This window comes from Canis lupus, chromosome 3 (assembly GCF_011100685.1).
Source record: "Canis lupus familiaris isolate Mischka breed German Shepherd chromosome 3, alternate assembly UU_Cfam_GSD_1.0, whole genome shotgun sequence".
Lineage (NCBI taxonomy): Eukaryota > Metazoa > Chordata > Mammalia > Carnivora > Canidae > Canis > Canis lupus.
The window spans coordinates 41,147,711-41,174,795 of NC_049224.1; the positions used below are offsets into that span (position 1 = coordinate 41,147,711).

At 43.3% G+C, this 27,085-nt stretch overlaps 1 protein-coding gene and 1 long non-coding RNA gene across 3 annotated transcripts in view; one reads left to right on the forward strand and one right to left on the reverse strand.

Annotated features, from left to right (window-relative positions):
• ADAMTS17 (ADAM metallopeptidase with thrombospondin type 1 motif 17) overlaps nucleotides 1-27,085 on the forward strand; it is a 338,281-nt gene that overhangs the window by 161,641 nt on the left and 149,555 nt on the right. The window contains exons 9-10 of the mRNA XM_038532673.1: nucleotides 10,329-10,469; nucleotides 12,283-12,433. Coding sequence (XP_038388601.1) covers nucleotides 10,329-10,469; nucleotides 12,283-12,433 — 292 coding nt within the window. The remainder of the gene's footprint in view (nucleotides 1-10,328; nucleotides 10,470-12,282; nucleotides 12,434-27,085) is intronic.
• Nucleotides 4,378-26,902, reverse strand: LOC111095194. Of its 2 annotated transcripts, XR_005356923.1 has the most exons (4): nucleotides 26,762-26,902; nucleotides 11,064-11,275; nucleotides 5,707-5,796; nucleotides 4,378-4,864 (listed from the first exon to the last, which is right to left on the reverse strand). It is a non-coding gene; the product is annotated as an uncharacterized LOC111095194 (long non-coding RNA). The 2 variants fall into 2 exon arrangements; XR_005356924.1 differs by lacking the exon at nucleotides 5,707-5,796.

The window sequence follows — 27,085 nt, forward strand, 5'->3', positions numbered from 1 at the left end:
CATCTTCAAAGGGCTGGGCACTGCATTCAGGTTCAGGGTATAGATTGCCTAGGCTCAAATCATGCTTGACCATCTGCCAGGTCTTTGACCTTGGGCAGGCTTTTCAATTTCCCAGTGCCTATTCAGTTCTCATTTCACTCACTGGTAAAGTGGGGACAGTAATAATTAACGTCTGTAACATGCACTGGCACACTGGATACCAGCGGTAGGAAGGGAAAGAATCACATTCTTCTCCCTCCTCTACCTCACTGCAGAGGGATCAGGAGATCTGACCTTGGGCTGCTGCAGTGCTTACCTCTGTAACACTCTGCAGAGGACAGCGACATATGAATGGGGCTGACTATGTATTTCCCTAAACTGGAGCTATACTCTCCATTTATGTGTCATTTTTGCCATCCATTGTTAACTGCAAGTTCTTTCTCGACATCTGTAAGGTAGGATGTATCAGCCCGGGATTTGTGTCTTCGGAAGGTTTTAGATGTCCTTCCACCTCCTGTCCTACTATAGTATCTGCAGCCCCACTAATTACTCTTTAGACCAAGAAGCAGAAAGCATAGGCTTCTCATTCTCACCCAATCTTTCAGTTCCCTTTCGCAAAGTCAGTGCTGTGATAGGGATAGCACTCTGTACCAGCAGTCTTTCCTCAGCAGGACCTTGGGAACACATTGCTCAAAAGAGAAAACACTTCGTACTCTTCAACTCTCCTGTTATGTTCTTGCTTGCTAAGCTGGTCACGTGGTCATCTTGTAGAGCCACCCTGGAACCAAAGTTGGTCAACCAAACCAAACCAGGGCTGGTTTCCCCATCATTGCAGAGCCCCTTTGGCAGACTGGGAAAAGTGAGTGGAGCTGAGACCCACTTACACTGCATCAGCCTGCATGCTTGGAACCTGTCCTGATGCTGGCAGTCCAGAGACCTAGAGGGTCCTTGGCTTCACACAGGATGGAAATCAAACATGAGCTAGCGGGAAATAAGAGCAGAGTTTACTGAAGATATAGATGGAGCATCTGGGAGACTCAGAAAAGAAAGCATCATGAGTCTTTGGGGTCCGGAGGTTTTTATTGACAATGGTGTGGTCTAAAGTCCCCTCAGGCATCCAGGAACCAGTTAGAATAAAGACCTAGGTTTTATTCCTTGGAAATAGGGGTCTTGGTATTGAGATGTTCCCATGCCCCACGCATGCCTCCATCAAATACAGCCAAGCAAGGGAGGGCCCACCACATATTTGAAGAGATAAGAGTCCCAGTGAACCATCATGCAATTTGGGAGGCTGGGGGCACATCCCAGGGAGCTCAGCCTTGTTGATGCTGCTGGCATCTGCATGGGCTCCTGGCTTTTTGGGCCTCAGGTCACCCAGGCCCTTGGCTGGGGACACTTCCACATTCTAGGCCCAGAGCCTGCAGGGATGACAGCTCTAGGGCCAGGATGGTACTCACTGTATCTGTGGTTATTTTTAGAAGAGCTCACCTCCTTTGTAGTCTTCTTTTGAAATAAAAATACTGTTTTTTCCAATAAGTTTTCTCCTTCTAAAAAGCTAAAGAGAACCTCACAGAACTTGCAGTAGTAGAATTATCTCCTTTGTTATTCCTTATTATAGCTCATTATTCCCTTTTTCAGTTAGCAAAGGCACATTACCTTATGTCACTCTTTGACAAAATTGGTTTGACACCAAGAATGTCCCAGATTTAATTGCACAGATGAGGCATACTTCTTTCTGTTGGAGATTATATTTGCTCTTCAGGCAGCTTATTGTCTAAATCAATTTAGGCTGATGTTCTTTCATTTTCTTGGCTGCTGTGTAAATAAAGCCTTCAGAGAGGTTCTTCTGTGGTTCTTCTAATACATTATACTTCAGCCCTGGGATTTGGAGGGCTTTTTATAGATGGCACCATCAGTACAACCATCAGCAGGCAGAAAAACTGGGAATAAATTAAGGTCATACAAAAAGTCACTCTGAGATAACATGTGAAAGTTTCCCTTCTCTAAATGTCCATGGCTTTTAGCTCCTGGTGTCTATACCTGGCCACTCATTCTTCTTCAGGTATGTCATCGAGTTCTCTTATTTCCTCCAGAATCTGTAAGTCTGTAAGTAGTTTGTATGATATGATATGGATCATACTCTTATCCCACTGTGACGACACCCACAGCTCCTAGCACAATGGTGATATACAAATTAGTCCAATCTCATTATTGCCTACACAGTATGGTCCAGCCGTGTTGCACTTAGCCACAGCTAGATCTTTAAATTTATCTCAATTAAAAAAATTTTTTAGATAAGTCGCCTAATATTTATTTTTTTATTTTTATTTTTATTTAAAGATTTTATTTATTTATCATGAGAGACACAGAGAGGGAGGGAGAGACACAGGCAGAGGGAGAAGCAGGCTCCATGCAGGGAGCCCGATGTGGGACTCAGTCCTGGAACTCCAGGATCATGCCCTGGGCCAAAGGCAGATGCTCAACCAGTGAACCACCCAAGCATCCTTCAACTAAAAGTTAATAAGAAAGGAACTTGAGTTCCTTAGTCACACTAGCACATTTTAAGCCCTCAGTACTGACTTGTGGTCAGTGGCTGCCATATTGGACAACACACATAGAGATTTTTCCTTCATCACAGAAAGTTTTATTGGACAGCATGGGTCACACTTGTTGATGTATCTGTGATCCCCTACAGACTGTGGACTTTCTGCAAGTTGGACTGTGCATACCACCCATTGCTGTATGACTAGTGCCCTGAAAATGCCTGGTACAAGGTCACGTTCAATCAGCCCTGACAGAAAGAGTGAATAGCAACTCTACCTTAAATTGTGTTCAGCCTTCCTGGATTGAGAATCATGAAATGATTACATCTTGAACTGGAAAACATTTCATAGTTATCTGCTCAAGCCCCTCACTTCCCAGCTAGGAAAACAGGCCTGGGATGGTTGGAGCCTTGTGTCCAGTCCCCAAACGGATTGGGGACAAATCTTTAAACCAACCATCACCTCTTTCTCCTTGGACCATCACTCTGTCCACTGTGTCAGACTGGCTTAGTGTTTACTTTGAAACGGCAGTGAGGAAATCCTCTGCAAGGGATTATTTAGAAGAAAATGTCCTTAAGTTGATCAAGTTTACCTGCCTATGAGCAATCTAGAGCAGATGTATTCAGTGTGCATGAATTAATAGAATTCCCATTAGACTTGGCACCAGGGTATAGGTGCCCATATGGTAACTAATATTTTACATTGTTTTGGAAGTCTGTCAGATTTCTTAAGGCAAGAAGTGTGGTATAAACATTGAAAGGGAAGAGTCAGAGTGGTTGTTATCTGCACATGGTAAGAGAATCATCTGACAACCTATTCCAACCACTGTGTTCAAATTGGTACAGATCACAAGACCCATACATATACAAGAATCCATGGTTTCCCTGTACGCAGATCAGTTACAGAACAATAAAAAGCAGATCTCATTCACCACATTACACATCTACCAAAGATGTGCAATACCCAAGAATGGTGCAAATAAGAAATATAAGACCTTTTTATGCAAAATAAAAGTTTGCCAGAGGTCATTCAAGAAAGCCTGGAAAGATAAACAGGTGCCTGTGTCCCAGGCTGGCAAGACTCAAAACTTCAATGATTCTAGAAATCAGGTTATTCAGTGCAGTCCCAAGCTAAAAGGGCTTTGTGTGGAACTCAACAAGCCAAAACACATATGGGAGTAAAGTTCTTAAAATACCCAAAGATAATCCTGGAAAAAAAAAAAAAGACTAAGGAGAAGAAGGAAGGAGAATTGACTCCTTGTTAGAGGCAGAGTTTTTTCTTAACACTCTACAGCCTTTCCAGCTGAATCAGTGCTGTCACCTCTAGAGCAGTCCCCTTGGGAAGCTAGATCCTTATTCCATCAATGTACCTACCATTCTAAACTTCTTTGGAATATGTACCTGGAATCTCCTTCACACTTTTCCCTCCTCTTTTATAGAATGTCTTCTCAGGTCAGAAGTCAACATAATTTTGCAGATATTTTTTAGGGAGGTAAAATTTTCAAGCACCATTTGATTGTTAAGTCTGTGGAAGTAGTGACATGCATGTTTGCTTGCATCAGTTCTGAATGCACTCAGAGACTGCTTTAAGCAGCAAGGACACTGTGTAGAGAAGGCTATGAACCTCCCAAGGAGGTGCCACTCATGTGATCATGTTGGGGACCATCCTTTCATGGAATTGCCTTATGTTAATGAGGCAGAGGAAGGACACCACATGTAGCCCTGCTCTGTGTGCTACTTGGCTGCCATATGGACCTAGATGTTCATGTGCACATTTATTTAATGGCCATTTATTGAGCCCTTCTGTGTGCCCTGCCCTGTTCTAAGAGCTGCTGGAGCAGGGAAGGGTGGCCCATTTTAGGATGTCAGGACCATGTTTGTCAGGGGTGGGCAGGACCAGAGGCACCTGGGCTGGTGAGCCAGTAGGAGTTATCAGAGCCAGGAAACAGGTTTTCACAAAGATGACAACAGTTTCAGCCCTACAGGCCTGTGTGCCTCGAGCCTTTACCAACCTCCACTGCTGGATGTGCAGGGAGACATGCAAGAGCATGACCTGTGTGTTCAAACCTAGATCTGCTACTAGGAGATGAAAAGAAACAAGATGCTGTGCCATGAGCCCCCATCTTCATCCTCTTCCTACAAAGGGCAACATATGGCATTGACCAGTGGTCATCAGCAATCATCCTTCACAGACATCCTGGGGGAGTCTGCAGTCATGGGATGACTGCCTGCCGAGAGCAGTTGGGCTTCTGAGGCTCCCGCAAAGCTGCTGTTGAGGGGTCCCACACTTGTAGTCCCTGTGCCACATCTTGCAGAACAGACCCATTCTCTTCAGCGAGCTCACTGCAAAAGAAAAATGGGACATAAAGGCATTTAATAGGGTAGCAACTTTTCCATTCACCGCGAGCCCACCTTCCCTTGGCATGGCATCTCCCCACTTCCCTCACTAACTTTGCAGCTCTCTGAGGGCACCTGGGCTTGCTGTTGGGGGGCTACTGCCTTCCCTCAGGCACGTGTGTGTGTTTTCCCACCCTACTTCCATTCCTTTAGAAATGTGCTCCTTAATGCCCATCACCTATTTCACCCATCCTTACCCACCTCCTCTCCAGCAACCCTCAGTTTGTTCTCTGTAGTTAAGAGTCTGTTTCTTGGTTTGTCTCTCTTTTCTCTTTTTGTTTGTTTTGTTTCTTAAATTCCACATATGAGTGAAATCATATGGTATTTGTCTTTCTCTGAATGACTTATTTCACTTAGCATTATACTCTCTAGCTCCCACCATGTTTCTGCAGATAGCAAGATTTCATTCTTTTTGTGGCTGAATAACATTCCATTTATTTGCCACATCTTCTTTATCCATTCACTGTCAACAGACACTTGGGCTGCTTCCATATCTTGGCTGTTGTAAATAATGCTGTTATAAACACAGGGGTACATGTATTTCTTTGAATTTTATCATCTCTTTGTTTACATATTTTCATTAAAACAATAAAAAAAAATTGGAAGCCATATGGAGATTAAAGCCAGCTGCAGTTTGTGTACATGTCTAAGCAGAGGGGAGTCTGTGGGGGAAGGTGCTGGAAGGGGTGAAGCCTCATCATTGAGTAGCACGGGTGCCTGCTCTGGTCCACCTGGCCTGGAAAGGTGGTCTCAGGAAAAAGAGACTGGCCAGCCGTGAGGAGTCTAACCTGGTGTATGGCTTCCAACAAATCACATTCGTTTTACAGCCCCCAAAGGGACTCATCAAGGATGGAGGAAGTGTTTGCCTCATCTGGAAGCTGTAAAAATACAAGTGAAAATACTCAGGCCAAATGATAGCACAGTAATGCCACAGCACTTTGTACAGTGAGATTCTTTAACAAGAATAAAAGGTGAAAATATCAACATTACCTCTAAAAATCACTTTTCAAAAGTGCCACTTCAGGCACTGGACACCAAGTCCATCACATCCAATCTTTCTACCACTATGGGAACCGGCAACCTTTTCTTCAAGCATCAGATGAAATTTAAACTTTACCTGTCAAGACTCCATACCTCATGCCCATGTTGTATGAAAAATGGGCACCATTTTTTGTGAAACAGCAGAATCACCCTCTGTATGATGCTGTGGTCACAGGGAGGCCCTGAGACTCCTGGGAGGAGGGCAGATACACAGCTCTGTCACACTCTCTTAGGGCATGCATGCTCTTACACACACAAGCATACATGCTCAGGTCCTGGAATGAGGGGTACCATTACCCAGGCTATGTTCCTTCTCTCTTTTCTTTTCTTTGTCTCTCTTTACCTCTCTTAATTGAATTTTTGTTAAATAAATTTTTTAGCAGTTAATTGAATTGTTAAATGAAAAGTTAAAAGCCTATATGATATGAATCTTTGGTATGAATAAACACATACGCACGCACGTGCACACATACACAATCCCAGGCAAGAGTGAGGAGAGGACAGAGCTGACTCTTCTATCTGACATCAAAATCTATTATTGTAGAAATTCAAGAATGTGAGTGTTTTTGTTACTTTAGTACTCTTGCTAGTGAAGAGAGACGGTTTATACTATAGATGTCTTATCCACTTTCACCTACTATGATGTAATCTACTACAGCAAAGTGTAGTACCAGTGCTGTATGGATCATTATTCACCACTGGTGATTCAGAATTATGTGATATTTTAGGATTATTTATACCATGATGATCCTGCATGTGTAGGAGGTAACACTGAATCTGTAGAGACCCCAGATCTACTCTGGTGGTTGCATTGCTACTGAATCCCTGAAGGCTGGTAGGCTCATTTCCTTGAGCAAAAATAAAAACAAAGACTTCTCTGGGGTGAGAGGATTTTGATGTTATTGTTGCCTTCTGTTTTGTTCCCCATAATGGAGTTATGGATGATTATGACAATTTAACCTGCATAAGCCAGTGCAAACCGTTACCCCTAGTGACTTTCAGCACTTGTAGGTGACATTTCTGAGTAGCTGGAGATTGAAGGCATGGTATGGTTCTTGGCAAAGAAACACTGACAGTTGAGAATTTTCCTCCTACTATAAAGCTGGTGTTTTGGTTATTATCATGTAGAGTAATAGTAACAATACAAATCTGCCTATCATTTCCTAGAAACTGCCATGAGCCCTCCCTGTTACTGTAGCATCAGTGAGCTGAAAAGGGACTGTCAGTGTGCTCATAGGGCTATTAGGTTAGGGCCTGGCCTGGCTGAGGACCCCTTCAGTGGAGAGGCTACATCACAGGAGCCATTTCCCTAGGTTTCCAGGCAAAACTACTTTGAGGAGAGGTAGGATCTGATTACATACCCGAAGTCAAAACCCCAAAGCTTCTGAGAAACAGACAGGTAGGCTCAAAGCCAGGTAAAACCAAAGCTTTCAAAATGGTATATATATCAAGTCTAAAACACCCAGCCCTCTCCATGGTTTTCAGAATTTGGGGTGAAGCTAGGAGGGGTTGAACATTGTAGGGATTCTCTTAGAATTTCCTGCATGGTATATATTGGCTTTCCTAAAGCAAATACAGAAGCAGTGTGTTATTTGTTTTAAGATAAAATAAACTCAAGCCATTAAGTGGTTATTGTGTCTGATAAATCTGGGTCACATGTGATGTGAAGCCTGTCTATGTCCTTAACCCCACTGTTATTTAAAGTTAGAGTTACTGTGTATGCTTAATGCTACTCTTTTTTTTTTTAAATATAATGTTGCCAGGAGTAATAGATGCCCCGGAACATAAACCTAAAACAACATACATTTCTCAGTCCAGTAATCCCGAAATTAATCTAAAAATAGCCTAAACAGTAGTTTATATAAACCTCAAATATCAAGACTCCCAGCCCAATGCTAGTTCATCAAACTGTAAATTTATGAGGTACTTAGTTAGCATTTGAGCATTTTAAACCAGATCAAGCATGATCTGTGTTAGACACAGGCTGCAGAAATCCAAGAATCCCACTCTTGGCTGATCTTGCTGACTGGAACATTCCTTGGGGAAGTCCTTTTCTGGGGCCAGCATAGTGAAACACTAACATAACATACCGTGCAGGCATACAGTTGTGGACGGCATAGTCAGCTTTTCTGAGCACTGTTTAAAACACAGTTTTGTCTCCTGAGAGACCAGGCCCTCTGGCCAGCAGAGTCTGGCAGTGCGAGCAAAGGAGTCTCTTTCATTTTACAACCAACTTGACCACCGGAGAAAACTTAGAAGCAGTCACAAACGAAACATTCCTCCATATGTGGTGAGGCCACTCTGCCAGGGCTTGGAGCTCCTCCAATTGTGGTTTCCCAAACAACATCCTTGTTGTTTGAAAAAACCCATCTGGTGGCCACTCTCTCTCTCTCAAGAGATCCCAGCCCAGGATGATGAGAACTGGCTTATGAAAGTGCAAAGCTAGAAGAACAACAGACTCATGGGTGGGTTCTCTGTTGGATTGGGTTCTCCAGGGTTGACAACAAAGCAGTTTCATCTGGTCCGCGTGCTATGCTTACGCCTTGTCATTGAAGATGGGATGAAGTCACGTTCTTCATGAGACATCTTATTTCTGTAACCGTTACACATTTAGCAGAGGTCACTGAAATCTATCAGCATTTTCAGAAGATCTAGACTGGGTGACAGGCACTGAGGGGGGCACTTGATGAGATGAGCACCGGGTGTTATATGTTGGCAAATCGAACTCCAATAAAAAAATACAAAAAAAAAAAAAGAAAGAAAAAGAAAACTCCATCACTGGTTTTATTTAAAGATATCAAATCAAATCCAAAATAAAATTTCAGATGACTTTTAACATCCTCTGCTAAATGAATTTGAAAAACCAGCTAGTGCCTTTAAAAGTTAACAGAAAACAAAGAGATAATAGTTGGACAGGCAAATGGATGGCTATAGATAGCTGTAGGTATGGATAGATAATAAGGCAAAAAAAAAAAAGAAAACCTAAAAAATTGAGTAGTGGCACTGAAAAATAGGATTCATTCAGCAAAGTACCATTAGAAATAGATCTAAATTATTCCTCTTGGTCAGACTTATCTGACAATCTCTTCGTTTCACTTGAATTGGATGGATTTCTTGGCAGGAAGGCAAGACTGAATCTAACCAGAACAAGCCGTCATCACTGTAGTAGACTTATCACCCCTGTAATGGATCTGGATTCTCCGATGTTGTGATGCTTTCGCCAGTATTAAATAGAGAATTCATTCAATAAACACTCAGAGTACCCACTCTGTGCTGGTCACTGTTAGAGAAGCTGGGATAGAAAGCCACCCTGACGGAATCTGGGGAGTTGGAAGAGCCTTTGGGAAATGCAGAGGGAGGGCATTATTCAGGGTAAAGTCTAGTAGAGGGGTCCAGGCCATGGGAAAATGTGGCCATCAACACATAGGTGTGCTTTCTTCTGACAGGATAGTAGTCAGTTGACCAACTGACCAAAAAAATTGGTACAAGTGAGGAAACAAAGAAATTATACTTCAGTGCCTTAAATATTTTATTTTAGCTTAAGCCATGAAAATGTTAATTTTTTCATCAGTTTCACGGCAAAGGTGAAAGCTTTTTCTTTGAGAACGCGTGTCTACCGACTGGATGTGCACATCACATGCCTCACACAAGCCACAACTATAATGAAATGAGTCAGAATTCCGGTTTCTTTTTCTTTTTTCTTTCTTAGATGGAGTAGGACATAAAAGACCCTTGCCCATAGGGCAGCAAAACATTTCAATCATTAACATGGACATATTTTAGTATCGAAAAACAAGTGTAATTATCAGAAACTTGCAGTTTAAGACCTATAATATCTGAACCTATAATATCACAGTTAATTCTATATTAATCCATGTTCGGGTGCCATCTGCCTGCACTCTCCTTGTTCCCAGGGAGCATGAGGAGGGAGTTCTATCACTGTGGGGCAGCCGGGGCAGTGAGGGGTCATGGGCTAGGAACAGCTGCGCCAGAAGCAGAGCCCCACAGTGTTCTGAACACAGGTGTGCAGTTGTGGGTTCTGGGGAGCTTCCCTCCTGCAGCAGCTATATAATTCTATATTAACTGTGATATTATAGGTTCATTTATTCATTTATTTAACAAATGCTGTGGTATTCCATTTGCTCTATCAGTCTTCATGCATGAAGTAAGGAAACCATCGCTCTGTTTCTCTATAAGCTCATGGCTTTTGGTCTGCTCTGTTGAGAGTAGCCAAGTACAGGGCATCAGCCTGTGTTACTCTTGGTCTTTCAGATTTGACTTAAGTTAGCATTGTATGCTGGAACCTGGAACTGGAGATGAAAGCCTGTAGCATAAGTGTCCCTCTCTCCTCTTACTTTCCCTCGGGCAGCTTGGGGATGAACCATGACGATGACCACTCATCCTGTGCTGGCAGATCCCACATCATGTCAGGAGAGTGGGTAAAGGGCCGGAATCCCAGTGACCTCTCTTGGTCCTCCTGCAGTCGTGATGACCTTGAAAACTTCCTCAAGTAAGTCCTTGAATCATTCTGTACAATCACTACAATAGAAGGTACTTCCAGAAAGCACAACAATTAGAGTCTTAGCAAGTGTGGGAAGGAGAAATGAATCTCTTAGAACTCTGAGCTGGCCTAAAGAGGTACAGAACCTCCCATATCTGGCTCAATTTCCTCCCAAGTGTGTGTCTCGTATGATGCTGGGCACCCAGCTGCTATTCATAAATGCTTTGTTGATTGACTGAATGTCAACACAGTGACTGTGACTTGAAAAGAACCCTACTTCATTTCTCCCAGGTATTTTGACCCTGAATGGATACTCCCTTAGCAGCATCCCTTGGGTGCTACAGAAAAAGACATTTCCTTAGTGCTGAGGCTATTTCCCTTGATGGAGAGCACATTTTCTGGGGAGCAGGGCTTCCTCACCTCCCTCACATGTGGGGATAGGCTCTATCTCACTGGCACTTTCTTTGCAGAATGTATCTGTACCATTCCACTTGCAGTTTTTACAGAAGAACTGGCTATCTGATTTTGGGCCTTTGTCAAACAAAGTCTTAGCTCATGTACTGGGAGGGTCCCTTAGTGTCAAGACCTCAGGGATAAACTTACAGATTTGATGCGCAGATCCAGATCACCTCATTACTTAGTCGGATTCATCTGTCCACTCCATGGAGATGAAAGGGACTCAAGTGAGTCTTCCCTGCCTACAGAGCTTTGCAAGCTCAGTAACACATTAAAGCACCTAGTGAATTCGGGATGGAGCAGCCAAAGGCGTCACTCTGCCTGCTGTCCTCATCCTGGGTCTTCTTTCATTACATCTCCTGTGGGTGGGGAAATAAGGTGGTACACAAGTCTTAAAAATGGGCTTGTTAGTTTTAATATAATCTATTTCCTCCTGAGTACTTATTATCACAGAACCTTAATGAAATGTTGTAAGCCACTTGACATTTTTCATTTTTCCTAGAAGGGTCAATGAAACAAAGGAGGGTATTTTCATTTGCTCATTTACATGTTGCTGATCCCATGCCTTTGTTAAAGTGTTGTGTGGGTCTGAGTCTGGGAGAGCTGGGCCAGCGTCAGCCTGAGTGTACTTGTATGTAATTCTTTTCTTCAAGAATTTTGGCAAGAGGCTGGGTTTCCTTTCCACTACCATCTACCTTGTTTGGGGAATTGAGAAGTCAAAGCATTCAAGTATATAACCTCATAATGGAGCCATAGCCTCACAGCTCCCCCAGTTTAGTTTCTCAGAGCTGTTCACAACATCTGTGGACATTTCTACCCTGGTTGCAATCCTGATGTCTTTTGCAGATTGTGCCACCAGCCAGCTTTCAGGGATGGAACACATATACCAGTCAGTGACCACAGCCTGCCACAGGCCCTCCAAGTGAATCTGCAGAGTTGGAAATAAACACTTTGTTTTTATTTGAGATAAAACAAAAACAATCCTAACTTCTATTTTTTTCTTCACTCTTAGTAATTTTGCTCAAAGGCATATTCTAAGAAAATACCATAGGAATCTATTTCAAAAGCATTTTCATCCAAGAAAGCTCAACCTTGAGAAAAGTACATTAGCCTCATGGGTGTTATTCTCAGGCCCTTTCCTAGTTGCTAAACTCCCAGTGCCTTTGCAGTAAAGATCTGCATTCAGTCAGGTAGAAAAAGAGCAAAAAGAGAGAGAGGAAAAAAAGCACAATCTACATATCCAATGCCTGAGTCATCTTCCATAGGTAATTTGGAGATGCATCCTTCTTGCCTTCTCTTGACTGACAGAACAAACACCTGAGCAGTACGTACACTTGCAAGTCAACTTGCCTCTTGGCCGTTTCAGGTCGAAAGTCAGCACCTGTTTGCTGGTCACAGACCCCCGGAGCCAGCACGTGGTGCGTCTCCCTCACAAGCTACCGGGCATGCACTACAGTGCCAACGAGCAGTGCCAGATCCTGTTTGGCACCAACGCCACCTTCTGCAGAAACATGGAGGTAAGCAGCCACCGGAGGACTGACACAGGAAGGAGCATCTGGCTTCTGTCGGAGGATACAGCTATCCATATGCCACATACAAACATACACACACATACGTGCATGCACATTTTCACTTACGTTGGCCTACATATACATACACCCTCACAGGCAGTTGCACAGGTGCACGCATAGAGAGCCTCACACATAAACATACACACTTCCTCACACACAGGCAGCTTTATAGGGGCACACTTCAGAGTCCCTACCAACAAGAAGAACCTAATGTTTTGTTTTAATCCAAAGGCATTTCTTTTTTCTTTCTTTCTTCTTTCATAGCCTAATGGCGTAACATGAAAAATTTAGGACACTAGGGAAAAGAAAATTCACCCATCCTCCTTGGAAGTGATGTGATGTCACCCGATATTAAACCCTGGGTAGCTATGGAAAGCAGCAAAAAGCCGTGAAGTGTTGGAAAGTGTCAGGTCAAGAACATCTAATAAATAATAAATTGGCTATTTGATAGTAGCATCAATAACCCTGTTAAGATGTTACCATTCAGTGAGCAATGCTCATGTGTTTTGTCCTTTGTTACCTAATGTGTGAGTCAGATTAGCCCTTACCACAGGCTCTCTGGATTGCTCTCCCCAGTGTACAGATGGTAACACCAAGCATCAGAGGTTATGCAGTCATCCAAAATGGCTTGGTTAGTAGAAAGTAGAGCAAGGATTTGTCTCAGGTCTGTTTACCCACAGAGCACACACTTTCTCACTATGCTGTAGACAGCAAGCTGTGGCCTGGCCACCCCTGGGGATGGAGGTGCCAAGATGGATGTGCCAGGACCTGGGGCAGTGCCATCTCCATGCCATGGCCCAGGGGAAGGCCAGAGCAGCCTGTGTTCTAGCTGGCAGTTGGCTCAGGTAGGGGAGCAGAGCCAGAAGGACAGAAGCAGGAGAACTAGGTGGGGTGGGGACATGTAGGACTCAGGAGACACCCAGTGGAAGGGCTGTCCTGGTGTTGGAGCTCAGGATGGCATCGAGTCCCAGGGAGGGAGCCTGGAGGGCTGGACAGGTTCCCAGAGCAAGAACCCAGGGCAAGACCCAACTCCAAGACAGACACACCAGGGACTATGCCTCCAGAATGAGACCCCAGGGTCACAGGCAGCAGAACAAGTCAGCCTGGAGCCCATAAGGCAGGATGCTGCCCCTCAAGGGCTTCCTGGCTCTGTGGGAGTTGGTTCAGGAAATCAGGGCGAGTCCTCAGGTAGAGCATTGCTTGCCCTTGTTTGGGGTGCAGAAGAGGGTTGCACCTCAAAACCAGTCTAGCACCTCCTGCCAGCTGTTTCTCCAAAGGGCAGTTGTTCACAGCCTTGTCCTGAATCCTCTTCCATCCCCCTGCGGAGGTGCCAGGAAGGGTCCTTTCCAGACCTTGGTAATGGAGAGCCATCTCCCACCTTACACCCCAATGCCTCGAACCTGGAAGGTACAAGGACATCTCTATGGGGAAATGCAGTGAGCTCCAGGATGAAATCATCTCTGGCAGTCTGCCACTGGCGTCTGGTGCTCACCATTGGCCTTGACCATTAACACTCTTCTTCATATACCACGTGCTAGCCAGGAAGCACCTTGTTTGCCTGTCCCAGCTTCAGTCCTTAAAAGTACCTGATGGCCCAGAGTCATCAGAAAGGGCAGCTTTCAGAGGCTCCTCTGATGATGTGGTGACAGCACAAAATCCATGTGGATGGAACCCCAGGAGAGGACCCTGAGCATTCAGGAAGAGTAGAGATGCCCTGGGCAGCCAGGGTGGAGAAAAGGGAGGTGCTCAGCTGAGTCACAGGGCACAGAGCAGCCACTCAGCTCACTGTGGGGGTCTCCTCAGGGTTGGTGGGATGTTGCAGGCCAGGCTGCACTAGCCCAACCAGGGGCAAGATGGACAGAGGGCAGGGGTGTGTGTGTGTGGAGGGGAAGCTGGGCAGAGATTGCCTCCCTCCTGAGAACTGCAGTCATATTTGCCTCTTAGGACCCAGGCAATTGTATACCAGTTGGGCAAGGAGGAGGGATAAGAGGAAGGAGATATCTATACTGGGAGCTCATGATTTCCCAGGCAGAGGGAGTGCTTAGGAAGGGTCAACTTTCCATGTACTGGCACAGAAACCCTGGCTATAATTGTCGAGGCAGAGGCTTTGAACCACATTTAACAGATGAGAAGACAAAAGCTGAGAGAGTTTAGGTAATATGCCAAGGTCACCCAGTCAGGAAGAGGGGTGGGCTGCAGACTAAACCCAGGTGTGTGTATAACCGAGGGAGAAAAGAAATGCCATGTATAGTCATTTAAAGACAAACCCCAAAAGGGAGGAAGGTGACCTGGTATTTCATTTTCCTTTGCTAGCATCATTTTGTTCAAAGAACATGGTGAAATGTCAACAAGCACTGATCAGCTTAGCTATGTGATTTTTTCTTTTGCCCTAGAAGCTTAAGATACAAGTATATAAAGTGAGATCTTCTCATTTTGTGAGTTACAGGAAAGCTGAGAATGAATTGCCATAGCTCACCAGAACCACAAAATATATCTTCCCCCTTGCCTTTTCTTTGAGAGTACTTCAGTACTAAATAAAATGAAATGGACGTTTTTCTCCCCAGTACCTAGCCAGAGTGAAGAAGCACCTGTCAGCACATCTGACTAGATGACCTGCAGCCTCAGGGAACTGGCAGAAATTTTCGGCTTGCGTGGCGAGGGTGCTTCCTTCATTGTAAATCTCACAGTCAGATGATGGTAACTTCACTCAGGAGAAAAATGTCCTGCTAACCCACAAGAGGCACTGCTGGAAGGGAGAGGCAGAGGCCAGCTGGGGACAAGATCTTTTGCGAGTACTGCCCTAGGCCTGGAACACACCATAGGACTCAAAGCCAAACTATGCAGCACACCGCTCTGGGATTCTTTTTGTTTTGATTAATTTATTTGAGAGAGAGAGAGAGAGAGACAGCAAACAGGGGGAGAGGGAGAGAGAGTCTTAAGCAGAGCTGAGCACGGAGCCCAACCCAGGGCTTGATCCCACGACCCTGAGATCATGACCTGAGCCAAAATCAAGAGTCAGACACTTCATCAACTAAGCCCACAGACGCCCCCCAACTAAGGGATTCTAAGCCTTGTTTTATCATCTGTTTACTCATGTTATACATTTATGGGTCTATGTTTCAGCTGGTGTTCAGTATAGCAGAAGAGCAAGAGTGTTGTTTCTTTCTTATTCCCTGTAACACTGACTTTCTGGTGTGGGTATGAGCCGCTTCTCCTCTTACTTGTCCTCACTTCATTCGGCATCCCCTTCACTCACTCTGTTCCAGTTAAATTGCCTTCCTGCTCTTTCTTGAACTGGCAAGGCATGCTATTGGCAGGAATACAACACACTCTGCTTCATGCTGCCTGCATCCTCTCCCTGGACACTCTTCCTTCACTTGTCCCTGTGACTAGGTGCCTCATCTTTTTTTGAGTCTGGGGGGCTTTGTTTTTTCAGAGGTAACCTTCTTAAGGAGGCCTACCCTGACCATGCTATTTCAAATTTTAATTTGTATTCCCCGAAAATCAAACTCCAATTAAAAATATATATATAACAAAAAAAATTTTAAATAAAATAAAATTTTAATTTGGTAAGGGGTGCCTGGGTGGCTTAGCTGGTTAAGTGTGTGACTCTTGATTTTGGCTCGGGTCATGATCTCGGGGTCATGAGTTCCAGCCAACATACATATAAGACTCCATCAAATTTTTTGCAGGGATCTATTCCTTCCTGTGCCTTCTTCCCAAGGGAAGAAATTGTTCAAAGCAGCACAGTAGATCTGGTGGTGAGTGACTGTAGGCTGGTTCTGGTGACCATCTCTGTGTGTCTCTATGCTGTGCATTAGTGCCATCATTGAAATCCAAGGCTCCTGGTGAGTCACTACACATAAGGTGCTGAGAACTGAGTCTGTCACAGCATCAGCACTGAGGTATTTGAGCTGATATTTGTGCTATTATTACTTTTCTGGAAAACACTGACTCCCATCCAGTGGAAAACAGAACTAATCTGTCTGTGTACATCTGTAGGATCAGCATTTCTCTGTATTGAACTCAGGATCATGAAAAAATTAAGCATTATGTAAAACCTATACTTTTCTGGCAGCCAGAGACATCCAGAACCAATCATAAAGGTCTTTTAATCCAATGCCAAACTGATCTTTATAACCATTACTATTCTTTAATTCCCTTGAGGATTGAGTTGGATCTCATATAATGAAATGACCACAGTCCCAATTTTGCCTTTAATTTCTTATTCTGACTTCTGCCTTTGGCCAAGATGAAGTAACAGGGACCAGATTTACCTTCGCACCTGCAACTAAGCAACTAAGAAATCAAATGAACTATATAAAATAGTGATTTTTCATGACATTGGGCATCCAACAAGAAAGAATTGTGATCCTTGAGAGATGTCAAGGACATAAGGTGAGCCCTCTGATTATCCTGGCTTACTTCCTAGACAGTCTCCAGGCTGTGGCACAGAGAGGGAGAACAGAGAAGAAACAAGTCTTCTTGAGTTGAGGAAGTGGAACTGGAAGCACAGAGAAGCCAAGGAAGTTAAGTTCACAGAGAGAGGTACCACAGAATAAAAAGCTTTTTAAAGAACCTCAGAAATGTGCACAAGAGCTCCATGAATCTTTAGCTTAGTACTCAGTAACGTACATGTGAGAAGACTACCCAAGACCATCTGAAAATATTAGAGGAAACAATCTCTGGAACTCATGTGAAGTGCACAGAAGAGTGTTGCATCAGTAGTGTGGCAAAATTAGCCTTATCCTGGATGTTGGTCTAGTGCCACCTAATAAAGTTTAAAAGCAAAATCTGAAAGGATCAAACTCTTGCCCTGTGACTTAACCAGGTCCTAGAAGAAAGCTCAAAAATATTTGTAGAGATAGAAAACCATCCAACACTTAATAAAATAAAACTCACAATGTCTAGCATCAAATAAAAAATTACCAGGCCTTCAAAGGAGCCGAAAAGTACATCCATAATGAGGAGAAAAATCAATCAATCAAAACTAACCGAGAAAGACACAAAAGATAGAATTAACAGACAAGGGCTTTAAAACAGTAATTGTAACCATTGTCCAGGTTCAAGAAGGTAGCAGAAAGAGTGAACATGTTAAGTAGAGATATGGAAGACATAAAACAGATGCCAAGGAAACCTCTAGAAGTGAAAACTATACTATCTGAAGTGAAAAAGACCCTATTGCTAGGAAATGAGAGATTGCAGAAGTGATCAGTGAACTTGAACACAAAGTGATTAAAATTATCCAAAATGAAACATGAGAAAAAGGACAGATAAGAAAAAGAAGACAGTATCAGTGAGCTATGGGTCTTCAGGTGGCCTAAGATGTATATGCAGATGATACCCCAGAAGGAAATGAGAGAGAGCAAGGACAGAAATATTTGAAGAAATACTGGCTAAAAAAAATTCCAAGCTTGATGAAAATGATACACCCACACATCCAAGAAGGTATGACCCTCAAGCACAAGAAACATAAACAAGAAATCTAGACCAATGCTTATCATGATCCATTTGCTTAAAAATAATGATAAAGAGAAAATCTTAAAATGGCCAGAGTAGAAGTTATGAACACATAAACAAAGGTAAAAAAGATGGAAAAGAGTTTGATCCTTTCAGATATCTCTCATTTGAAACAATGCAAGCCTAAAGATGGTAGAGCAGCATCTTTAAAGTACTGAGGGAAAAAAAGCCTGTGACCTTAGAAATCAACCCCCAGCAAAAATCTCTTTGAAAAATTAAGGTGAAATGGAGATTTTCTGTTTTTCAAAAGCTAAAAATATTCATCGCTGGCCAACCCATACTGTAAGAAATATTAACAGAAATCTTTCATGCAGAAAGATAATTATAGTAGATGGCAATATCAATTTACACAAAGAAATGAAGGGCCCTGGAAGTTGTGACTACATGGGTGAATATATGATATACTTAAATATACTCAAATATCTTTAAAAGATCATTGATTGATTAAACAACTGTCTTAAAGAAAAAAATAAGAATACAGTCATGGTCGATGCCCATGTCCTAATCCCCAGAACCTGTGAGCTTTACCTTAGATGGCTTAAAGGGACTTCTCAGATTTTATTCCATTAAGGATCTTGAGATGGGGATATTTCCTGGATTATCTGGATGGGCCTGATATAATCAGAAGAGTCCTTACTGAGAGGAGGGCAGGAGATCAGAGTAGGTAGTAGGAGACATGACAGCAGAAGGAAGAGGTGGGAATCATGCAAGGAGGTGGCCATCAGCTAAGGAGAGCAAGGCAGCCTCTAGGAGCTGGAAAATTCAGGGAAATAGACTCTCCCCTCGGAGCCTCCAGAAGGAACCAGCCCTGTGAAAACCTTGATTTAAGCCCATTGAGACTGATTTTGGATTTTCAATCTCCAGAACTGTATGATGAGAAATTGGCGTTCTCACGAGCCACTAAATTTACAGCAATGTTTGTAAGAGAAGCAGTAGGAAACACTAGTAGCTTTGCCATGGGAAACCAGTACAGTAATGTAGAGTTTATGACATTCATAAAAGTAAAACACATGATATTCACATAGAGGCCAGAACAGGAGGAAGGGTCAGATTCTATTGTAAGGTTTTTTGCACTATATACTAGATAGAATAATTGCACAGAAAGAAACTATAAATCAACCAATAACTAATACAACAAAGTTATAGCTAATAAGCCAACAAATGAAACAAAATGTGAACATATATTACTGTGACCCCTTAAGCATATTAGAACTAGGTTATGTAAAGGTGGGTTGTAAGTGCACGTTTCATGTTAGTCATTTATACTCCATTCTGCTAAGAAAATGGTGCAGTTGACATTAGGGCTTCTGCATGGGGAGTCTCCATGTGGCCCTTGTGTGCATCCCATTTCTCCAGCTGTCCAGTTCTTTATAAAATCACTCCCATGACATCATGACCTGTTAAGGATCTCCAGTTATTTCAGAGGGGACTGTGATGCAGAATTCTCAGTAAAATTCTCCAAATCACATGAGGCCCCCTTTAATAGGCAAAAAAGTTACTACTTTCTAGATACAGTGAAAAGAAAAACACTCCTAGCCAGGAATTTTAGGGGAATGAATATCACAAAGCCATTACAACTCCAAAAATCTGGAGGAACCTCTTCTTTTACAAACCACACTCACATATGACAGTTGGGAACACTGTCCATGTTTTCAGGTTCAGGCTCCCCCAAAGCTTGTTGATGGTGAGAACTTCACTGGCAAGCCCCTCAGCTGGCATGCCTTTGCAGAGCAGTAGGGGGATAGGTTGGAAAAGTACCTAAACATCAGTGAGGCAAGTGGGGTGTGTGTGTGTATGTTTTAGAAATTTCTAGAACTTTAAACCTATCACACACAAAAAAACAATAAAACGTAACAGAGGTTGGACACCGCCAAAGGAAGAAAACCACAAAATACACCAGTGTTGAGGAGTTGAACATTTTCTTATTCTTTTTCTGAAATACAGACCCATAAAAATAAGAAGAAAAGAAACTGGGGAGATTATATTTTGAGAAAAATACTAACCACCATGACTACCGGTGAGAAGAATTTTCATTTTGCTTCTGCCTTTTATGAGGAACAAAAGCTTATCCCTGGCAGAATGTAGAGGCCTATCGTCTCAGAGGATTGTATTTTTCATAGACACATCTTTATTATTGTACAGAAGCAGGGGTTCTGAACCAGGATCTGCAGAGATAGATTTCAGAGGTTTTGTGAACAAGGATAATGAAAGTTTATTTTTCTCCAATCTGTAACTGACATGAGTACAGTTGACCCTTGAACAACACAGTTTGAGTTGTATGAATCTACTTCTACATGGATTTTTTTATATATATAAATACAGTACAGTACTATGAATGTATTTTCTCTCTTTTTTTTTAAGATTCTATTTTATTTGAGAGAGAGAGAGAATGAACCGGAGAGGAAAGGCAGCGGGAGAAGGAGAAGCAGGCTCCCCACTGAGCAGGGAACCTGACGCAGGGCTCGATCTAAGAACCCTGAGATCATGATCTGAGCCGAAGGCAGATGCTTAACCAACTGAGCCACCCAGGCGCCTTTGAGTGTGTTTTCTCTTATGATTTTCTTAACATTTTCTTTTACCTAAACTAAATTTTTTGTAAGAATACAGTATATAATACAGGTAACATACAAAATATGTGCTAATCAACTGCTTATGTTATTGGGAATGCCTCCAATCAGCAGTAGGTGATTGGCAATCAGGTTTTTGGGGAGCCAAGAGTTACATGTGGATTTTCAATGGTGTCGGGGGTCAGCAGTCATACATCTGTGTTGTTCAAGGGTCAACTGTATTTCCTTCACCCATGGATGTTGGCAGTAAGCCACAACCGTCTTAGCAGCACCCATGACTGTCGGGATTAAGACGCCCAGATAGTTCATACTGCGTGACAGTTGTAGCTGCTATCTCAAATTATCATTTGGACTCACTACTACTTTAAAATTACAGTGGTTAGGGGTGCCTGAGTGGCTCCATCGATTAAGCATTTGACTCCTGATTTCCGCTCAGGTCATGATCTCAGGGTCATGAGGTCGATCCCCAGATTGGGCTCCCTGCCCAGTCAAGAGTCCGTCTGTCCCTCTCCCTTTGCTATTCCCCCTACTTGTTCTCTTGTCTGTCTGTCTCTCTCTCTCTCTCAAATAGATAAATAATCTTGAAATTACAGTGGTTATTAGACCCAGAGCCAGATGTTCTCAGGTAATATGTTGACCAAAAAACACATGGGTCACTGTGTTACAAGTTGGTATTTATTTTTGTATTTTGGATGATACTTAAATTTAATTGTTTCCTTAGCAATATTATGAATTTTAGAATTATGCATTGACAAATATTATTCTGCAAAGGTGTTTACAGGCTTTAGACAGATTTTAAATACAGAACCTCCTTCTGACTGGGACTTTGTGTATGTTCTTTGACACAATTCATAGGCATTTTAAGATCAATCAAAATTATAAGCCATTTCCTCATTCAAAGGCATAGGGTAAATGACTTTGGAAAAACAGTTGCTTTGGGAGCAGCCTAGCCTCAAATACTAACCAGATTTCTTGCCTTCTTAAAGATTTGCATACAAGAGAACCAAGAAAAATTAAAATACAGTCCATTTTCATGTCTAGGGCTCTGGAGATCCCCACACCATCACCATTACATCTTTCATGTCTGTCTGCAAAATGCTGGTATTGTAAGGCTCAAAGCTGTCTATGGAAATATGAACTACCAAAAAAAATTGGCATCAATAGTTGGCATTTCTTGCAGCAATTATTGGCAAATATAGCTGTCTCCTCTTTTAGCCAATGGTAATGTGATGTTTTTAATTCAATAAAGCATTTAAGAAAGTCCAAACATAAAAGTTATAAACACTGGATGGTAAATATTTATTACAAAGGGGAAATGAACTTTACGCAATTAGCTCAATCCATCTTCTTTATGATTACAAGTTCCTCCTGTCTCAGGAAAGTCACTGGAAAGCATAGTCACTATTTAATAAGACTTTAAAGCTATTGGGGCTCAGCTATCCTGCTGAGTGAAGCAAGGGGTAAGAAAGCCCAAGGTGTAGGTATCGCCAACTGAAAGGAAGAATGTGACATTGCTCCTGGAGACCAGAGCGGGAAGTGGGGAGTTAGGACAATGTTCTGACAATGACCACAACCTCCTAAAGCCCCCACCCTTTTCCAGCATGAAAGATATATATCCGTCCCTGCTCATCACCCTGGCTCCTGGAGATTCTGAGTTGAAAGTTGCTATGTAATGACCACTTATCCCTTAACCCTACAGCCTTCTTGGCAACACATTCCACCATGGTTGCCCTGAAAGTCATGACCACCCCACCTGGAAAGGAAGTTAGTGTAGGAAGTGATGAACACCAGCCTTATAACTGACCAGAGCAAGAGTGTGCCTATACATCATGGCATTTGCAATGGACGGAGATGGGCCTATCGTGCTTGCTTGCTTGCTTGCTTGCCTTTTTTTTTTTTTTTTTTTTTTTTTTTTTTTTTTTTTGAGTATCAAGCACAAAAGCTGTAGGCCAGCTGTTTCAGGAAGGCGAGAGTGTCTGGAATGATAATAGGCATTTAAGGGTCTTATGCCTTCTTTCTACCTGTTGTTTGCTCTTCCTATTTAGTTCTCTCAGCTTTTCAGTACAGTGTGGAGGTGCTGTTCATATCACATAGTGTTTAAGAAGGTAGTCTCCCAAGTCAGACACCCAGGGTCATGTCTTGCCTCTGCCTCATGAGTGAACTACACAGCCTCTTCTGCCTCAGTTTTCCAATCTGCAAAATGGGAAAAATGGCTCTACTTACATATTACATAGGGTTATTCTGAGGACTGAGTAACACATGAGTTAGAGTACTTAGCATGTAACATGCACTCAGTAAAGGTTAGCTGGTACCATTTTTTTTCCATCCTGGAGCCAGTGGCAGAGAGGACACTGTTTAGCTGACAGTCTTGTTGGCTGGTCCTTCTCCACATCCTTCCTTATGCTGTTCTTGACATTCCTTCTGCTACCCTGGGAGCACCAGGAATTAATGTGAAGTGTCCAGTAGCTCTGTCTTGGCACAGCCCCAGTCCCCGGGATGCAAAGGCTCTTTGCAAACTTTCCCAAATCCCACAGAGATTCTCACAGGCATCTTGATGGCTAGAGATCCCTGTGGGGTCCAGGAAGCTCAGGGCATCAGAATTCCACCTGGAACTATAGGTTCTTTCTCTCTGATGTTGGTCACTTCTCAACTGAGTGGGTCATTAGAAGCTCCTCCCAAGGATATCAGAAGTTTTAATGCCCTCCTTCAGATCTTTGGCCTTTGAGTCTCTAGAAGACAGCTTTCTTGGGGGATCTCGCACTCAGTGGGGCTTGGGAACTGCCTATCTAAATGAAACCTGCCCCTTTAATGCTGCGTACCTGGCCAGAGTGGATGGCTGGCCCAAGCCACAGCCTCTCCCTGCCCCTCTCAGACAGACAGGGCCACGCGGTAGGATGTTGGGTTGGGTGCCAGGTTGAAAGCTCTCCTGCTTGCCTTAGTCTCAGTCTCCTGCCCAGCATCTGCAGCCTCTCTCAAAACTGTTGGGCTTTGGCAGCAGATGGCCTCAATTTTCCAGAAGTGTTTGGAAGTTTACAGTAGACTGCCTCCTCAGAGAGCTCTCCAGACTTTGCAAGTTGTGTGTTATCTGCCATTTCTTATCCCTGATCCCTTCCCCTTGCCAGCAGATGCCCGAGGACCCTGGCCCTGCCTTCACCCAGCAGCCTCCCCCATTCCCCCCCACCCAAAGTGGCCCCAGCCAGGTAACCATCTCTGCAACCTATAGGACATGGAAGGACTCAGGACTCAGGGAGCCTTCCAGAAGTGGGGCTGGCATGCCAGCCGGGGGGAAGGCTTCAAACTGCAGTAGTACTTGTGGAAAATTTAGATTAGTAACCTTTTCATCCAGCTCTTATTTTATCTCCCTTTTGGCTTGTGTTATCAGCAACACATTTCTGAGGGTTTTTACATAACCATCGCCTTCAGTACGCTTTGAGACAGAGCTGTTCTCCAAATACTTCATGGGTGCCCAGTAAGGGAGAGAATCAAAACAACCTTCCCAGCACTTAAAACGGTCACCAGACACCACCAGTTGAAGAAAAATGGTAAAGCTTTGAATGCATGAACAGTGCTGTCTTAGGAGGAACTCAGACCTTGCCTGTGTTTTCACAGTATGCCAGGAAGGAAGCTTGGCATTGGCTTATTTGTCACGCAGCTGCTGGAGACACTCTGCTACAAAATGTAGTTGATACGACTTTTGCCAAACCTTGAATGTAGCCAGTGAGGCAACAGATGCTAAAACAAGACAGCTGTTTCATTTTCCTTGTTCTTTGCCCCAGACCAGTAGCTTTCCACTGCTGCTGGTTTGGTTTGGTGTGTGTGTTTTTTTTTTTTTTTTTCTGGTTTTGGGTTTTTTTACTTTCCCATCTGACTCTATTAAAGTTTTTTTTTCCTGTAAAACTTGATACTTTCACCATTTAACAAAAAGTTAAAATCCAGGATGGGATAAAATATTACCTGTACATTACAAACATGATTCTCCTTTATTCCTCTTATCCAGGAGTTGGTCTCAAGCTGAGCATCCTAGTTTCCAATGTTGGCCAGGAGTTGGGGGAGCCAGTACACCCCCAACCCCACCCCTGATGCGGCTTAAGTGGCTGTACATTTCAGTTGAGCCAAGATTATGTTGCCCAGCAGTGCTTGCAAACAGAACATTGCAGGCAGAGGGCCCAAACCATTCCATTCCACTGCAAATATGAAACAGTGATGAACACTCGTGCCTGGTTGATGCAGAGGATGTGAGATTGTAGGGGGAGGAAGTAGAAGAGGAAATTGGGACCCATCAAGAACTGTATTATAACCAGTGGATAAGAGTGTCTTTTCTAGGGTCAGGAAAGGTCCCAGCTCTGCAGCTTGGGTAGGTCACTGCAAAGTGTGATGAGTGATTATTTCTGTCTCCTAAGATTGACATGAGTGGTAATGAGATAATTCTGATAAAGTACTTAGCCTGATGCCTGAGCTTAGTAAATGCTTAGAGTAGATCAGCTTTTCCCTCATGCTATCAAAGCAGTGCATGGCCTCACTCGTGAATGTATTCGTTCATCCATTCATTTGCATATTCAGCAAGGCCTTTTTGGTGGGTACCATTTGCTTCCAGGCATGTGCCAACTAATGAGAGGAGGAGGTGATGAAAGACCGCCCATGCCCCCTAGGAATTCAGGATGGAGGGGAGCCAAAGGGGTAGCAGGTAAGACACATGGCACTGTCACTTGGCAGGACCAGTTGGTGTGGAGTGCTCTTAGAACCCTAATGGGTTCTTCCTGGTGAGAATGGAGAAAAGAAGGAAAGCTTTTACAAAGTCCTGGATTTGGCCTTGTAGAATATGGAGGATGATTTCGTGACTCTGTTGATTTTTTTCAGTTCTGGTTCCTTCCCTAGACTGAGCTCTCTGATGACAGGCAGCAGGTCATGCTCATTGTTCACTTTACTTCTCCCGTGTGGTGCAGCCCAGCCTGCAGGGAGGGGGTCCTGGAGACCGGGCAGGGCAAGCTCACCTGGGAGAAGCCACAGCCTGGGTAGGGGTGCAGAGGATCCATGGGATATGGATAGTCAGGTGCACTTAGTACATGGGTGCGTGGAGGCAGCAGGGAGAGGGGAGGTCCTATGTCATAGGGGTTTTAAGTGAGTCCTGAAGAGAACAATGGATGGGTTAAGTTGGTATCTGTGTTTCCAAAGAGATTCTGCAGATATATTGAGCATGAGGAAGACTGCAGTCAAGACAGCCTGCAGGAAATGATTGCATTTGTCCAGAGGAAGAGGACTTGAATGAGGCAGTGGTTTTGAGGATGAAAAAAGAATTCATTCCAGAAAAGCCAAAATGCCATTTTTACATTTATCTGACAGATACTTTGTAAATATGCATTGCAGGTGCTAAGTAATGATAGCAAAGACCATCTCTACCACAGATGCTTGGCTCTTGGTGTGACTTTTCAGAATCAGTTTGTTTTCTGAGTAAGCAGTGTATGCACAAGGTGTGAAATGCAAAATACCACTATTTGCATACTTTTTCATATGAATATGAGCACCCTGCCACGCTGTTGTAGATCTCGCTTTTTTTTTTCTCTTAACTATATTTTAGAGTTGTTCAATACCTGTGTAAATAAGAGTTGCCCCCATCCTCTTTTTTTATTTAAATACAGATGGTGGTGTTATTTTTTAACTTTTCCTTTCGAGGTAGCTTTCGATTTAAAGAAGGGTTATAGCGACTCCTGGGTGGGCTCAGCAGCTGAGCTTCTGCCTTTGGCTCAGGGCATGATCCTGGAGTCCCAGGATTGAGTCCCGCATGGGGCTGTCTGCATGGAGCCTGTTTCTCCTCCCTCTGCCTATGTCCCTGCCTCTCTCTGTGTGTGTCTCATGAATAAATAAATAAAATCTTTAAAAAAAAATTTTTTTGTACATAAACAGTACAGAAAGTATATACCTTCCCCCTACTCCCCAGCTTCCCTCTGTGTCAGCATCTTACAGAATCCTAGAACCATGATCAAATCAGGATATGAATCCTGGTACAATACTATTCATTAAAGTACATGCTGAGGTCACTGGTTTTCCTGCCAATATCCCTTTTCTGTTCTGGGATCCTGCTTTGCATTTAGTTAGTCCCATCTCCTTGGTCTCCTCCCATCTGCTCCTTGTCTTTCATGACCTTATCCCTTGAACAGTACCACTAAGTTATTTTGTGATCTGGCTTTACCTGAGATTTCTCATGATCAGATTGAGGTTGTTAATGATCGAGAAGGAGACCACATTACATCCTGTTACAGTGGTGCCTCCTATCCGCAGTTTTGCTTTCTGTGGTTTCAGTTACTCACGGTCAACTGTGGCATGTGGTCAGGTCAGGTGTAGCCCATCCCTATGTCACAATGCCTACATCATCAAGTGATGATATACTTCATCAGGTGATATAGGCATTTTATTATCTTACGTCATCACAAGAAGGGTGAATACAAAAAAAAAAAAAGAGTGAATACAATAAGATACTTTGAGAGAGACCACACTCACAAAACTTTTATTACGC